General features: G+C 30.4%; 3 protein-coding genes across 3 annotated transcripts; all 3 read right to left on the bottom strand.

The window, feature by feature from the left end:
* LOC135954448 (uncharacterized) lies at positions 1-4749 on the bottom strand. Its single transcript, XM_065504622.1, has 3 exons — positions 1423-4749; positions 628-1283; positions 1-553 (listed from the first exon to the last, which is right to left on the bottom strand). Exons 1-3 carry the CDS (start codon positions 4574-4576, stop codon positions 104-106), a joined length of 4260 nt encoding a protein of 1419 aa, XP_065360694.1. The 5' UTR covers positions 4577-4749; the 3' UTR covers positions 1-103.
* Positions 4750-5748: 999 nt separating this feature from the next.
* Positions 5749-8842, bottom strand: LOC135955698 (uncharacterized). Its single transcript, XM_065506056.1, has 3 exons — positions 7195-8842; positions 6359-7011; positions 5749-6288 (listed from the first exon to the last, which is right to left on the bottom strand). The coding sequence occupies exons 1-3, from the start codon at positions 8840-8842 to the stop codon at positions 5851-5853; spliced, it is 2739 nt and encodes a 912-aa protein (XP_065362128.1). The 3' UTR covers positions 5749-5850.
* Positions 8843-10007: 1165 nt separating this feature from the next.
* On the bottom strand, positions 10008-15863 carry yps (ypsilon schachtel). The gene is made up of 4 exons (XM_065506161.1): positions 15421-15863; positions 14020-14712; positions 12961-13091; positions 10008-11064 (listed from the first exon to the last, which is right to left on the bottom strand). Exons 1-4 carry the CDS (start codon positions 15527-15529, stop codon positions 11017-11019), a joined length of 981 nt encoding a protein of 326 aa, XP_065362233.1. The 5' UTR covers positions 15530-15863; the 3' UTR covers positions 10008-11016.
* Positions 15864-16742: the final 879 nt, after the last annotated feature.

Here is a 16742-nt window from a genome sequence, read left to right as displayed (position 1 = left end):
TTTTTTTTTTGATTTTTAATTAATATAAATAACTTTATTTAAAAATTTAATACATACAATAAATACATAATTAGATATTTTAAAAATACATCTATTATTTAATTTAATTAAAACCCTCAAATATTCTCGCTGTATTTTTTTCCAAAATACATTGATTACACTTTATTAAAAACTTATCTAACTTATCGCTGTCCTTGTTTGGAACCGTGAAATTTGTTTGCAAATCTCTTAAAATATATTGCGAAGCGGAATGTGTAAATACGATTTTGGTTAATTCATTTATGTCTTCCATAAACTGGCGATTACAATGCCAGTACTTTAAAATATCCATACTAATTGGCTGCCTTTGTGAGGGTACAAAATTAGTAAGCTTATGATGCATAGATACTTTGGATTTGACCGGCATAGTATCATTAATATGTTGGGTCAGCAAAGCATATTCATCATCATTGGAATTGTCGTTGTCTTGAGCATCATTTGGTAAAGCATCATCGTTGCTAGTAGCGTTCATCAGAAAGCTATTAAATCTGTCCCATATGTCGCATAGAAATAACTATTTTTAAAAAGAAATTGTGTTTATAACTATTTAATAAATAATGTTTGGGTTTTTTATTGTTAATAACATACTTTGCCCTGGGATTTTTGTTCATCACTTAATAAACGTGAGCCCAAAAAGTTAAATCTGGCATCCAAGTATAAAGCTGCTATAAATTCATTAGCTGCTAATAGTTTATTTTTGCATTTAACCAAGTCTTCATATAGTTCTGCAGCATAGAGATTATTGTGTTTAGTTTGTTCTCCTTTTAAGCCCAACTCACAACACAGCCAATCACGATAAAAATCACCGGCCACATACTGTTCTCCATCCAGCTTCTCCATAAAATTGCCAAATATTTGCATGGCTTTAAAGAAATCTTTAGCTTTTTGCAGATTTAAATCAGTTTTTGACCAATTTTCTAAATACTGTGCAAATTCTTTTAAATTTGTCAACATGTCCTTAGTTGATTTTTCCTGGTATTCGCTTAGTACTTGCCATGTTTTAATATCTTCGGAGTATTTTTCCACAAGAGATCTTAATATTCTTTGTAGATCGTATATAGGATGATGTTTTACATCTGGATTATGTTTACATATTTCATTACAAATTTTGTAAATTTCCTCATCTTCTTGTAGGAGGCCAGCCATGATTGTTTTCATATAAACATGTTGCTCATCGATGTTAAACCTGCTCAAACATTCAGCAAGGGGTAAGATTTTTGTTGTTTCTTTTATGGGTAAGAATCCTGGAAAATAAATTATAAAACATTATTTTGGAAATTAACATGATAGATATTCGGCTATGCCTAAATGGACTGTAAGTTATTTGGGGGTAAACAGGCAGACAATGTTAACTCGACTTTATGGGCCAAAATTTGTACTTACCAATTAATTTATTGCATATCGTTTGCTCCTCCAGAAATCTTACATTAATAATCATATAATAATTATTTTCCTGTTTTACCACATGCAATTCCAAACACACAATTTTATTGGTGAATGTATTCCTTAAATCTTCCACAATAATATTATTTGCTTTTAGCATTATTTTTTGCATTACACCAGCATTGATAATACAATTAAATTTTTGGGCATAGGGAGCCAATAAGGGTTTAAAATATTTCTCATCATCGAATAGATTTAAAGGTAAATCACGTTCAATTAGCAAGCCCAAACATAACTGGAAAAATTGCTGTTTGCTTAATGTTAAATATATGCCTGGCGAGGTTTTCTGTAAATTCGGTTTGTTTACTGGTAAATTTTGAGCTTTCTGTGAATTTAGCTTTAAACTATGTTTAATAGCATACGGCTGATCATGTTTGCTTATGTACTGCTTTTTAATAAATTGTGATTCCGTATCACTTGTATAAATAGTAAAATTATTATGTGTTCTCTCCTCATCCTCACTTATGTTTTCTTGTTTAATAAAACAGACTTCCGTGTCATCCATATAATCTGTTAAATTCATATTTGATCTTTTTGAGCAATGCGGCTGTTCATCATCGCTTAAGCATTCATTCCTTACGGAACAAGACTCATCCTCTAGAAGTTCATTTTCATACGGTTCATATATTTCGCGATGTCTACGTTTTCTTTGACCTTTATCAGAATCTCTAGCTAAAATAACCTTATGGGTTTTGCAATAATGTCTTTTAACAGTGGGTAAATGTTTGTCCAACACCTGGTTACAATTAATAAATAAACACTGGTAAGAGGATGTTTCTATATCATAGGCCACTAAATCATCGACGGTTACATTGTCCGAGATGTCACCTATCTCTTCGAAAGGCATGCGCAAGCCATGTAGTATGATAAAATTGTGTATTCTCTTATAGTGCCTTTTGATATTACCCACTATGCAGCCACTCATAGATCGTTTGCAATGTTTTATTAAACATTTTGAATTATTTGTATCTTTTTCATATTGCACATAATTGGCAAAAATAAATTTTCCCCAACCCTTTTTACCCAAGTTGAGTAGTTGTTGCATGTTATGAGGTTCGTTCTGATTTTTAGAGCATTGTGGCTGTTCATCATCGCTAAAGAATTCATTGAAACCCGAGTAAAACTCTTCATCAGGAAATTCACTTTCATTGGATTGCTGATATATATCGCCATACATACTTTTTCTAGCCGAAATTTTATCCGTATCTCTGGCTATGACAATTTTATGGACATCATGATAATGTTTTTGTATGACAGGCAAGTGTTTAACCAAAATCTGATTACAATTAATAAATAAGCACTGGTAAGAGGAGGTCGCAATATCGTAGGGTACTAAATCATCAATTTCCTGTCCTGTTATATTGGACATATCGTCCATATCCTTGTAGGGCATACGTGTGCCATGTAGTATGTGAAATTTGTGTATTGTCAGATAGTGCCTTTTAACATTACCCACAAAACAGCCACTCATAGTTCGTTTGCATTGTTTTATCAAACATTTTGATATATTTGTATCCTTTTGATAGTCTACATAATTTTCTACTTGCAATTTTCCATATTTGATTTTTTCCATACTCGCTAGTTGTTCTGTTTGAGGCTCATTTTGCCCTTTATCATCATCGCTTAAGAATTCATTAAACACCGAACTCGCCTCATCATCGGGACATTCATTTTCATAGGATTGTAGCATGTCACGATATCTACGTTTTCTTTGCATTATATAATCAGAATATCTTACTATGATAATTTTATGGATTTCAAGGTAATGTCTTTTAATAGTGGACAAATTTTCCTCCAAAATATGATTACAATTAATAAATAAACACTGGTGCAAGCTATTTTTATCATAGCAGACTAAACTGTTAATCTGATCTCCAGTTACATGGGACATTTCTTCAATATCTTCGAATGGAATGTGAGAGCCATGAAGTATGACAAAATTATGGATGGTCAGATAATGTCTCTTGATATTACCCACTAAACTGCCACTCATAGATCTTTTGCAATGTCTGATCAGACATTTCGACACCTTTTTATCCTCTTCATAATCTACATAGCTGGATAAATCAAATTTTCCAAAACCTCTTTTCCCCAAAGGAACTTGTAGGTTACTAATTGGCTCAATCAGGGCCTGTTCATCATCGCTTAACAGCTCATTTTTAATAGAACTTGTTGTAGCCACCGTTTGATTCATATATTCCTGCAGTTTATTTTCCACATACTCCTGATCATTTTCAAAGGGCTGGTGTATATAACGATATATACGTTTTCTATAAAAACGATTTGGTATATTATCCGAATCTCTGGCTATGACTACTTTATGCACTTCATTGTAATGTTTTTCGATAGAGGCCAAATCTTTTTCCAAAACCTGGTTACAAGTTACAAATAAACACTGGTACGTGGAAGTTTCTTCATCAAGTATCACTAAATCATCAACCGATATGGAGGAAGCATCTGTTGACTGTTCCTTGCTTTCGGGGGGTGAGTAAACTGGTTCATTGGACTCATTTGATTTGTCCGGTTCAATTTTAAAATTATGTACCATGCTGTAATGACGCATAATGTTATTTGGTTTTCTTCCCACCAGAGCGGTATTACAACCGGGCACTCTACAGCGTGATTTATCCAGTAAAGGGTCATAATCGAAATATTGGCTCAAGTTAACCGTTATACAAGACTGTGGAGCCGTTGCCTCGTTTATTTTTTCGGCTGGCTTATTGCTATGCACAATCACCAATTTGTGTACTTTGTGATAATGTCTTTTGATGTTGCCTGTTCTGCGACCACTCATAGGTCTTTCGCAATTCCGTATCAAACATTTTGACATATTTGTGGTCTTGCAGTAATCCACATAATCTGCCACCAGAAATGTTCTATAGCCTTTATCTTCCAAACTCTCATCGTTATTCGAATCATTTTCACCTTTTCGATTATAGTCGAGATATGCATTTGTATATTGGTTAAGTGGGTCTACATCCCCTTCACTATCGCTATTGTTGTGATTGCTGGTATTGTGAATGTCCACCATTTCCTCACTGTCACTATTGTGAATATCTGTCATTTCCCTATTATTTTCATTTTCTTCTTCCATATTGTTTTTGTAATGATGATAATGCCGTGTTTGGTGATTCTCAAGAATCAAGCTTCTGTGAATATAATTATTATTACTTTATCAAATGCAAATAATGTTTATAAATTATGTTCACTACACTATTGTTGCCCTTTTCAAAGTTATTGTTTCTTATTTGCATTTATTTAATGCTTTATTTTTAGTAAATATTTTAAATTACTTTTTCTTTTATGTATTTGTGAACTAGTTAGTGTTCGCACACGAAAGAACAAAGAAGAACTGAACTACATAATTATATTTTTTGTAGTTTCTTTTATTCACATATTCTTGGGTGTAGAGATTTTGTGACAGGGTTGTCAAAATGTGCTCTCGAATAACAATAAACTAGTTCGTTGGCAGGGGAAATACAATAATGTTAACATTATTTACATCTGGTAATATTCCCTGAAAGCAAACAAGGGTTTTTTCAGAAAACCAGGGAAAAGGAAATATAGATGTATGTATGTTAATGTATGTGCATATTTAATAAATTGCTTGCAAGTTTATTGCGGCTTCGGTTTATTTTTTAATATCAGAAGATTGTAATATAAAAACAAAAAATTGTGAATTATAAATAAAAATTTAGTGGCCTAGCAGTGAAGGCTTTAAATTTTTATTAAATCTGATTCGTCAGAAACCTAAGTGGTGAGAATGTATTAGTAAAAAAAACATAGATATGTAAAAACAAAAACAACACTCGTATGTGTGATTATTTTTAGTAATTTTTTTGTTTGAGTTTTTTTTCTAGTTGCCGCTCTATGTTTCTCTATATCCAAAATAATTATACATCCTACCATTGTAGAATTAGCAAGGTGCAATTATTAGAAAGTATGTTCTCAATTATACATTCCCTATAACGGCAAACAAAAGAAAATTAAAAAATTTAAAAGGAAATGCCAAAAAAAAATAATTGAATTTAAATTTTTATTACAAAAATTTACTAACAATTGAAGAAAAACTATATTTTTTAATAAGTGTGTATAATTTCAGTTAAAACGTAACAAATTTAAAAAATATCGCGGTAACAATTTAAAAAAGTTAAGTGATTAAATACTTAGTTTGACGTTTTAGGGGTGAACATTGGAAACTCTCTCTAATAATTGTACCTGGTAACTGATTGTACCATGACATCCTACTACATTATTAGTCATAAATTTACCTATCATAAGTTTATTTAACAAAATGTTCGTAACTAAATTTAAATGTTATTATTAATAATAATTAATTTCTATATTTTATCTCACATAAAATTAAATTTAATTAAAATTTTCAAAAATTCCTAACGAATTCTTATCTAAAATATTTTGATTAAATTTCATAAGAAATCTATCAAATTTATTTGAGTCTTCACGGAAAACAGCAAAATCAGTTGGCAAATATTTTAAAATATATTGAGAAGCAGAATGTGTAAACACGATTTTGGTTAATTCATTTATATCTTCCATAAACTGGCGATTACTATGCCAGTACTTTAAAATATCCAAACTAAATGGTTCCCTTTTTGTGGGCACACAATTAGTTAGCTTATCCTGCATACATAAGCTTGATTTTAAGGGCATAGTATCGTTAATATGTTGGGTGAGCAGAGCGTATTCATCATCATCGTTTGAATCGTCGTTGATTAAAGGATCAAGGCCAATATTTGCAGACTTCAGGTAATTATTAAACTTTTCCCATAAGGCGCTTAGGAATAACTGTGAAAAACAGAAATGTTTGTATGTACATAAAAGTGAATAAATATTTTGTTATTTTATTAATAATTACCTGGCCCTTTGATTTCTGAGCATCACTTAATAAACGCGAGCCCAAAAAGTTAAATCTTGCATCCAGGTACAAAGCTGCTATAAATTCACTACTTTCCAATAAACTATTTTTGATGACAGACAATTCCTCATATAATTCACCCGCATATATGTTATTGTTTTTCGTTAATTCTCCTTTCAATTCTAATTCACAGCACAAACAATCACGATATAAGTCACCGGCCACATACTGTGCTCCACCCAATTTTTCCATAAAATTCAGAAATATTTGCAAGGCTTTAAAGAAATATTTAGCTTTTTGCAGATTTATGTCACTTTTTGACCAATTTTCCAAATACTGTGTAAATTCTTTTAAATTTGTCAACATATCCTTAGTTGAGTTTTCCTGGTATTCGCTTAGTACTTGCCATGTTTTAATATCTTCAGAATATTTTTCTACAAAAGTTCTTAATATTATTTGTAGATCGTATATAGGATGATGTTTTATATCTGGATTATGTTTACATATTTGATTACAAATTTTGTAAATTTCTTCATCTTTTTGTAAGCCAGCCATGATTGTTTTCATATAAACTTGTTGCTCATCGATGTTAAACTTGCTTAGACATTCAGCAATGGGTAAGGTTTTTGTGGTTTCATTTATGGGTAAAAATCCTGTAAAATAAATTATAACACATTTTAAAAATTAACATGGTTGACAGTCGGCTAAGCCCTATATGGGGGCTAACAGACAGATACTGTTAACTCTACTCGCCCATTCATAAGCATCTAGAATACGTTAAAGGGGCGAAAATATTCCTTTCCTTTTGGCAAACCAATAATCAGGTTTTTACTTACCGATTAATTTATTGCATATCGTTTGTTCCTCAAGAAATCTTATATTAATAATCATATAATAATTATTGTCACGTTTTACCATATGCAATTCCAAACAAACAATTTTATTGGTGAATGTTTTCCTTAAATCTGCCACAATAATAGTATTTGCTTTATTTAAAAGATCCTCAATTACAGTACCATTTATATTAAAATCAAATACTTGTTCATAGGGAGCCAATATGGGTTTAAAATATTTGTCGTCATCAAATAGTTTTATAGATACATCGCGTTCAATTACTAAGCCCAAACATAGTTTAAAAAATGACTGTTTTGTTAAAGTTATTTCTATTTTAGTAGATTTTTCCCTTATATTGTATACTTTATTAGGTTTCTCTAACATTTCCTTTAATTTATTATTATTATTGTTTTCCTTTTTAATGGAACATGAGGCCATTTCTTTCATATAATCAGTTAAATTTTTATTTGGCCTTTTGGAGCAATGTGCAACCTGTTCGTCCTCGCTTAACAATTCGTTTTTAATTAAGCCAGACGACGACTCCGTTCCATACCTAAAATCCCCGTCTTCTGTGGCGAATTCCCTGTCATAGGGGTACTGCATATCGCGATGTTTACGTTTTCTATAAAAACGTTGAGGTATATTACACGAATCTCTGGCTATGATGATTTTATGATTCTCATGGTAATGTTTTTTAATAGAGGGCAAGTGCTTTACCAAAATGTGATTACAATTGATAAATAAACACTGAAACGAGGCAGATTTTATATCATAGGCTACCAAATCATCCACCGCTATGATGGAGGTATTTAATAAGTGACCATTGTTGATTAGGGAGTATTTTGATTTATCAAAAAGTTTTGTGCCATTCGATTCTATGTCATAATTGTGTACAAGACCGTAGTGGCGTTTAATGCTAAATGGTTTCTTGCCAACTAGATAGGCCTTACAGCCCGGCACTTTACATAGCGATTTATTGATCAAAGGGTCATAATCTATATACAGATCAAAGTTAACTGGTGGCTGTTCGGTTGCTTCAGACATTTCTTCTTCGTCTTCTTCAATTTCTTCTTCCTCCATCCTACTATCACCGAATGTATCATTATTGTAATATTCGGACAATTCCTTATCTATGGCGCAAATCGTTTCCTGATTATCATGCACTATGACAAAATTGTGTACTTTATGATAATGTCTTTTGATATTGCCAGTTCTGCGCCCACTCATAGGCCTTTCGCAATTTTTTATCAAACATTTCGAAATATTGGTTTCTTTATTATACTCCACATAATCGGCTACCAGAAATGTTCTATAACCTTTATCCTCCTCCAATGAATCTTGTTGTTGGTCATTATTATTTGACTTGTTATTTTTCCCCTTTGGATTATCATTGAGATATTTAATACTATATAGAACAGGTGGGTTACTCTCCCCCCTTTCAGCGTTATTGTGAATTTGTATTGTTTGCTCTGTATTATCAATTTCTTCTATATTCATACAATGGGCAATGCGATAATGCCGTTTAATGGCAATTTTCTTTTTTCCTATGAATACTGTGTGGCATTCGGGAACTAAACATTGACCAATATTTGTTTCTGCATCGTGTGAAATGAATTTGTCCAAATCAATTTCATTATCTTTTCTACTCATTATTGCAATATTGTATTTTAAGACAAACTTTGTTTAAGACAGGCTTTATTATTTAATTGTGTAAAATAAAATTTATTTGTTTGTGAACTAGCAATAATAACTCGTACACACTAACACGTATGAAATGAACTAATTTCAATTTTTAGTTTCTTTTAGTTTGCTCTTCTTTAGTGTGTGTGTAGAGTTTTAGTGACAGAGTTGTCAAAACGTGTTCCCGAATCACAAGAAAGCAGTTCTCGTGGTCGCAAACTTTAAAAGAAACTCGGGAAAGTCACTAGTACATCTGGCAATGTTGCTGGTCGATTGACAGTTAATTTAAAAACAAAAAAACACAGGCGAGATGTAAATTCATTAAATAATGTTAAATTCAACTGATATCTATCATTAGATATCCATATTGTCTATATTAATGACTTAGTAATCCAGAAATAGATCAAAAATAGGCCAAAAATCGAGGTTTTCCCGGTTTTTTCCTTAAAAAAAACTCCCGGAGAATTTTTTTTCATAATTGGGGTGATAAAGATACAATCAATCCGGATTATAAAGTACACAATGTAATGAAAACTGATGTCCGGATTACCGAATAATCCGCATTAACGCACTTCGCATTATTAAGGTTTTACTGTATCTAATCGACTAGGAGCCTATTCAGAAATACTTAAGAAAAATTAATTTGTAATTTTTATACCCAGTATCATTTGGATTGTAATACCCACATTTTTTATTTGCAACCCTAGATCGTTATATAGCCATTTCAGTCTGCCTGTTGAAATCAACTTTCCAAAATCGGTCCACAAATGGCTGAGATATAAGTAACAAACCACTACTACCTCGGTTTTGAATCTGGCTTACTTAGTCATTAACATATACAATATAGATATCTAATGATAGACCTTTCCAACGATAAAAATACTTTCTTGAAGTGTAAAAAGATACAGCACGAAATTTTTTTTCTCCAAAATTTTTTCCTATAAAAATTGTTCACCTAAACTAGCATTTCACCAAAAATTGTTTTCACTATTTATCTCAATGTATATAAAATTCGGCACTGATGAATATAGAACTATTGTTTTATTAAAAATAATTTTCATTTAACTTAATCAGCCACAACAATAATCCCGCTATTTCAAACTGTTTAACCACCCATTATAAAAATAAAACAAAATTTTTTAATTTCTTCAAAAATTTATTAAATATTTGTTGTATTTTTTTCTTCTTTGAAATATTGTATATCTAGAGTTGTACAGACATGATTTGTATGGAGTTTTCATCGTATTATGTTTGTTTTTGTTTAAATAATAATAATAAAAAAAAGTTATTTGGCATACAAACAAAAAAATATCTTAATAAAAATTACTCAAAATTTAAATTTAACAAGCAAAATATCTAATAAGAAAAAAATATACAATATTTATTATGTTAAATATAAAAATGTTACAGAATAATTTTTGAAAAAAATAAAGAAAAATGTAAAAAAATATAAGGAAAATTTAGAAAACAAATGAAAATTTTGGTTTTTTTTATGAATTATAATGATTCAAGTAAGGTTTTCAAAAATTTTCCAAATAAAAAAAATAATGATGTTGAACAAATTTTTTTTAGTAGTGTATAAAACAATAATGATGTTATGATGCTGTTTTATAAAAAAGTGTCTTGCTTTTTAGCAATGGAAAATTCATTAAACAAAACTTTAAAAAATATAAATATATATAAATCAATATATATATGTATGTATAGTAATAATATACATTTTTGTAATTTAAAATATAAAAGAATACAAAATTAGGCATATATACTTTGAAATATACACACACAGGCGTTGTTAATAATACTTTTATAGTTTAAAATAGAAAAATATATTTAATGTGATTCGAGAAAGAAAAGCTTAATGAATTTTGTTGAAAAATTAAAACACTTAAATATAGTAATAAGCACAAATACAAAAATAAAGGGAGTTGTGTGTTGTTGTTGATTTTAAAAAACAAATTAAGGTAATTTTAGACATGTTTTGGTTTTAGACAAAATTTCTAATTAAAATAGATTTTTATATATAAAAAATAATAAATTTTTTTTGTTGGCTTTTAAATGTTGTTTATATTGTTGCTGTTCTTGCTGTTGTTGTTGTCTGTACCACCACTAAATGTTACCTGTTACCACGCCGGGCTTACTATGTTTTAAGCGCTGCTTTCTGTAGTGGTATTTTTAACTTCCTGGCCAACATTCTACTCATTAAACGTAGTCAACATTATTGTTTGATTTTATAACATGTTTGTTGTTTTTGTACAGGTGTATTTGTTGTTGTTTTATGGATATGTGGAATGTTTTGGAATAATGGAGAGAGGTGTAAAGATGTAAAATTTTGAAAATAAATAAAAACAAAATAAAAAGGGAAAATTTAATTAGTTTAATGAAAAAAAAAAATAAATCAAAATTTCTAAATATAAATAAATAATGGAAATATGGGAATGGGATATTTAAAACAACATAAATTAAATTATTCTTAATGTAAATTTAAAACTCAAATTTTGGTTAATACTTTATTAGCCTTAAACACAATTAATAAAAGTATTTTATTCATAAAATCTCATTAAATATTACCCCCATTTTCGTTGTTAGTGTTCTCGCAATTATAATAAAATATTCGTTAATTCTCTTTTTTGATATTGGCCGTAGAACCAACCTCCATTTCTCAATATCTGGTTATCGTTTTTCGTATCGATAAACCTCCAATTAACATTTTTTTGTATGAGAACTGTCAGTTTATCGTCATGATAAAAAATAACCAGAGGTTGAGGCAATGGGGGTAAGACGATCTAGTAATTCCGTCCGTCTGTCTGTGAAAACATTATATGGCCCAAACGAAAGTACCTCGCTGGCTGAAATTTTCCACAAATTCAAAATACAAATGTCGCCCCGGAATACTGTTTGAGCAGTCATAAATATGTAGATTATGCGGCTATCTTGATAAAATGTTGCACAAATTAGAGCTAAGTACTCTGAAATTTTATTGTCAATAAACGAATCACTATCAAAATCTATACATGCTTCAAGTCATACATATTGATGGTGGGTATACGAATGTAACAACACTCTTACTTGTTTTAAATTAACATTTTAAACAAAAAAATCTATCGTGAAGATCACTTATTTTCCTTGATGTTTGACATTTTTATTTTGTACCCCATTTGAACAGGATGGTCACTATTTACTTTGATTTTTTATCAAATAGTTCAAAGTATTATGTTTAAATGATATCTAATAACAAGTAGGAGAGCTATGCTCGGCTGTGCCTAAGTACTTCACGCTGAAGTTGGTGGTACGGATTGGACTACTCTGAATATACATACATGTATTTAAAAGTTGTATCAGACATGATTTGTTGTATTTTTGTTTAACAATACAGAGTTACTCGTCTCTATGTATAATTCTCTATTGTTTGGGCCTTAATTTCATTTAATTTTACTACTTATTCTTTCATTATACTCATTTTCGTAAACAAATAGAAGTAGTGTTGCCACATTTGCTATATTTATATATTTTTGTTAAGTAGCCGTATTTTGATATAAAACTTAGAAAGTATCTCCCGCTAAATTAAAATAAATTGTAAATTGTTAAAATAACCGTTAATACATATAAATTAGTAATGATTAACAACTATTTATTTTATTTTTCAAAATGAATTTTATTCTTTAAATGATGTCATTTGATTTTTTCTTTTTTTTGTTTGCAGTCATTTTATTACAATAAATGTTTTAAATTTTCTTTTGTCTTTGTTTTATAATGGTTAATTATTGTTTATATTATTAGTAGATTAGTAGTAAATATTAAAAGTGTTGGTTGATAAATGTTAATATTCAAAAATTATGTTGAAGTAGAAACAGCGTATGAGTCTCGTGGTGTTTTTAAAAACAATTATATATGATTGAGATGGTCGTCTTCTTTGAATGTTTTATGTTTTTTATGTGTTAGAAAAAATATAAATTATATTTTGTATGTTAAACAAAAAGAAATGAGACAAGACTGCTCTGTTTTACTTTGTTATATGGTTGGTTGTTGTTATTTGCTTTTTTAGTACAATTACTTTCTTTAGGTGTTATTTGTTTGCAGATTTAGTTTACCTGTTGCTGTTGATTATTTTGTCCTCCAGCATTGTTGGGTTTTCTGTTGTTGTTGTTGTTACTGTTGCTGTTGTTGGTATTACGACGTGGACGATTGTTACGTGGAGGACCGCCACCTTGTTGTCCATTACCTAGCAAATTAGTAATGAGAGTATACATTAAATAATTTGAATATCTTAAATTCTTTTTTAAAAAAATAGTTGGGAAATTTAGTTATTTGTATTTTGTCCCTAATAAGTGAATTTTTTTAATTGAAAAACATTAAAAATAAATAACTTATAAATAAAAAAAGAACTAATAGAGTTTTGAGTGAACAAAAAGTTAAGCTTTAAAAAAATTGGACTAAAAATGCAATTCAAACTAATCCCCTTATTCTAAACTATATTAAAACTGAAAATTTTGCAATTTTTTAATGAAAATTGATATTAAATTAAATTGTTGTTATAATTTTGTCATGGTCATAAATTTCAGAATACGGTGGGGGGATGATAAGGCTACATACAAAGCAAGCATAATTTGATTTGAAATAAAATTTTTTTTTGGAAATATAAAAATAGAATTCGCATTAGCTGGTACTGAAAATTATGCAAAAATAAATGTTTTAAATCGAAAAGCGGAAAAATCCCCCAAAAAATTATAGACGTTTTGTTTATTTTCATGCATTATGAAATAAGTATCTAAATATTTATTAACTTTCATACATAAATTTTTGTTTTTTTCTTATTAAAATAAATGTTTTTTCTTAAGCTAGATTTTCCATTGGAGACAATAATTTTAGCAGGGATTCTCTAATCAAATACTGGTTCTTAAACAAAACTTAACTTTGTATATATTGAGGAAAAAATTGTTTAAATAAATATTTAATAAATGTAATAAAATAACTTCAAGACATAAATATTAATAAAAAAAAAAAAATAATCAAAAATTCGAAAATCTACCATCTTAAAAAACTACTATCCAATTGAATAATCTATAAACTTAAACCTAAACTTATATTTCAATTAGCCTTGTCATGAAATTAAACAATTTATAATTTTTAATATTCATTATAAAACTTACCGTCATTACGTGGTGGTCCACGGGGACCGCCGCCACCGCGATTGTTAAAATTGCGACGGAAGAAACGTCTTGGTGGACCACCGCGACGCATTGGTTGGCCACCTTGACCATCGCCGCCCCTTTGATTAGAGTCAGCGTTCTGATCGTGGCCACCATCGCCACCCATACCTCCATCAACTGGACGTCTGGGCTGATTGCGGGGATAGTAGCTTCTAAAGCGTCGGCCGCGACCTCCTCTGACACCAGGACCGCCGCCGCCGCCACCTCGCCTGAAATTGCGCTGCTGTCTTTGCGGTTGGTCGTGGTCACCATCGTGACCTTGGTCATCACCTTGCTGATCTTGTCCCTGACCCTCTTGTAGCTGTTGTGGATTACCGCCACCACCGCCTCCTTGCTTGCGACGGTTTCTTCTCATCCATGGTAGATTGCGACGTCTATCAGCCGCGAATTGACTGCCGCGCACTGGCTCGCCCGAAGGACCAGTCACATTGGCAGCCTCATTGCCTTTTTCGCCAATAACAACATCGAATTCAACCACTTCACCGTCTCCTACAGAACGTACTGCCTTTTTGGGATTGTTTTTGACAATAGCACTCTGGTGGACGAACACATCTTCTTTAGTGTCGTCGCGGTTAATGAAACCATAACCACTCTTGACGTTGAACCATTTAACGGTACCGGTTACTTTGGTAGCTACAATAAAAAGAAAAAAAACAATTATAACCTCAAAAATTACAATTTGTTTACAAACATTTGCCCCTTGTGTTTACAAAGACATTTCATAGTGATAAGAAAAACATTTTATAATGGCAACTCTGTTAAATGCAAAAAATAATCAAAAACAAATGTGGAAAAGTGAACGGAATTAAGAAAATCTAAAACTAAAAAATAGACAAAAATATAAATGCAATAAAAAGAAAACAATGTGAAAAATAAAAAAAAAAAGTGGGTTGAGTAAATTTGTATGAATCACACACACGCACACATACTAACACAATTAATTATACAAGGGAGGGCAAGACAACAAAAGGGGGTTAAAGATTAGTAAAAATAAACTTATGCGAGGGAAAAATTCTTTCTTGCATTTTATGTATTGTTGATTTTTAGGTCGAGACCGGTGTGAGTTCTAAAATTCTTTTTTCGTCGTTCTTCGTCTGTGTTCTTTGCCATGGCTGTTCTTGCACAAAAAAAAACAGCCCAAAAATGTATGTAGAACCGGTGATGACCGTACTTTTTTTTACAAAATGGCGGCCAATAAAAGTATTTTAAGCACACAATTTTCACGAGAAAAAAGCTCACATTTTTAACATACACTTCAGTGGATAATTTTTGCATGTGGTCTTTTTTCAAACACGTTAATTTAATTAGTTGCGTATTTTTCTTTTTTATTTTATAACATACCAATAACTTCTTTAGCAGGCAGTGGCTGCTTTTGTTGAGCAGCATCACCTTGTGGGGAGTCTTGGGGTGGTTGTTGTTGCTGCTGCTCTTGGAGCTTGGAGTCTTCCATTTTTACTTTCTTGTTGGTTTTTACTTCAAATTCTTTGTATCAAAAAAAGCTGACAAAAATCGTCTTTTTTCTTCCTTTTTTTACACTTTTGAAGTCAAAAATTATCTTTCTCACAAACAAAAGTTCTTTTTCACCGATTTTTTGTTAGCTTCTTTAATAGTTTTTTTTCTGTTTTTCTTGGTGTTTGGATGGTATTTTTTTATTTGGGGACTCTTTCAACTACTCCGTTCTTAAAGTTCGAGTGATGGATGGTAAAAAAATCACTCCCAAATCCTTTTTGTCCGCTGTGCAATGATGTTTCTTTTCCAGATCTTACTCGAATGACATGAAAATCATGGTTTTCTAGAGATGGCAAAATTGTTCAACCATGTTGTTTGTAGTTTTCTATGCGTGAGAGGAGAACAACAGTATATAAGCTTTTTTGTCATTCCTTTTCGGGCAAAAAAATGTCTTCTTCCGCTTTGCACAACGATGCCAGATGAATTAGATGTAGATGCGAAAAATGTTGTGAAAATAAACGTACAAATGCATTCTCCAAATCGCCTAGAGACGAAATTTTATTTGCAAATATTATTTTTTTGAAGTTCCACAAAATTGAAAAAAAAAATCCTCTTATTCATAAACAGTATTTAATTTTATAAAAACTTATTACAAAAATCTTTATAAATTAATTTTTGTCAATATAGAATTTACAAATGCGAATTTATAGAAGATATTGACAGAACTTTTTGGTATGTTGTATTTTTCATCGCAGGTCAATTCGCATTGGAATCTACTCAAATGTATTTGCCAACTATTAAAATAAATTTTGTGTAATGAACGCATCCTCACCTAAACAATTTTAATATGTATCCATTCAATAGTTCGATATAATTAAATGACATATAATGCATAAATTGAACAATTTATCAAAGGTGCTCTTTATAAATACAACACTGCGTTTAAATTCTCGATTCCTATTACGCTGTCAAATTATTCACATCTCCAATAGAGCACATATTTTACAACAATAACTATCGATATAAATAAAGTTGCCACCAGTTAAAAATAGCTAGTGACAAGCAAATATTTTTTAAAAGTAGTTAAAAAAATACCTTTACAGACCAAAAAATCATTAATTAACTTTTATAAATAAAAATCCAAACATTAGTTTGATATTTGGCTTACAAATATAATATAAAATACAATGTTTACCAACTAGAGAATGTAAAAC

This window comes from Calliphora vicina, chromosome 3 (assembly GCF_958450345.1).
Source record: "Calliphora vicina chromosome 3, idCalVici1.1, whole genome shotgun sequence".
Classification (NCBI taxonomy): domain Eukaryota; kingdom Metazoa; phylum Arthropoda; class Insecta; order Diptera; family Calliphoridae; genus Calliphora; species Calliphora vicina.
This window is presented reverse-complemented; position numbering and strand designations above follow the sequence as displayed.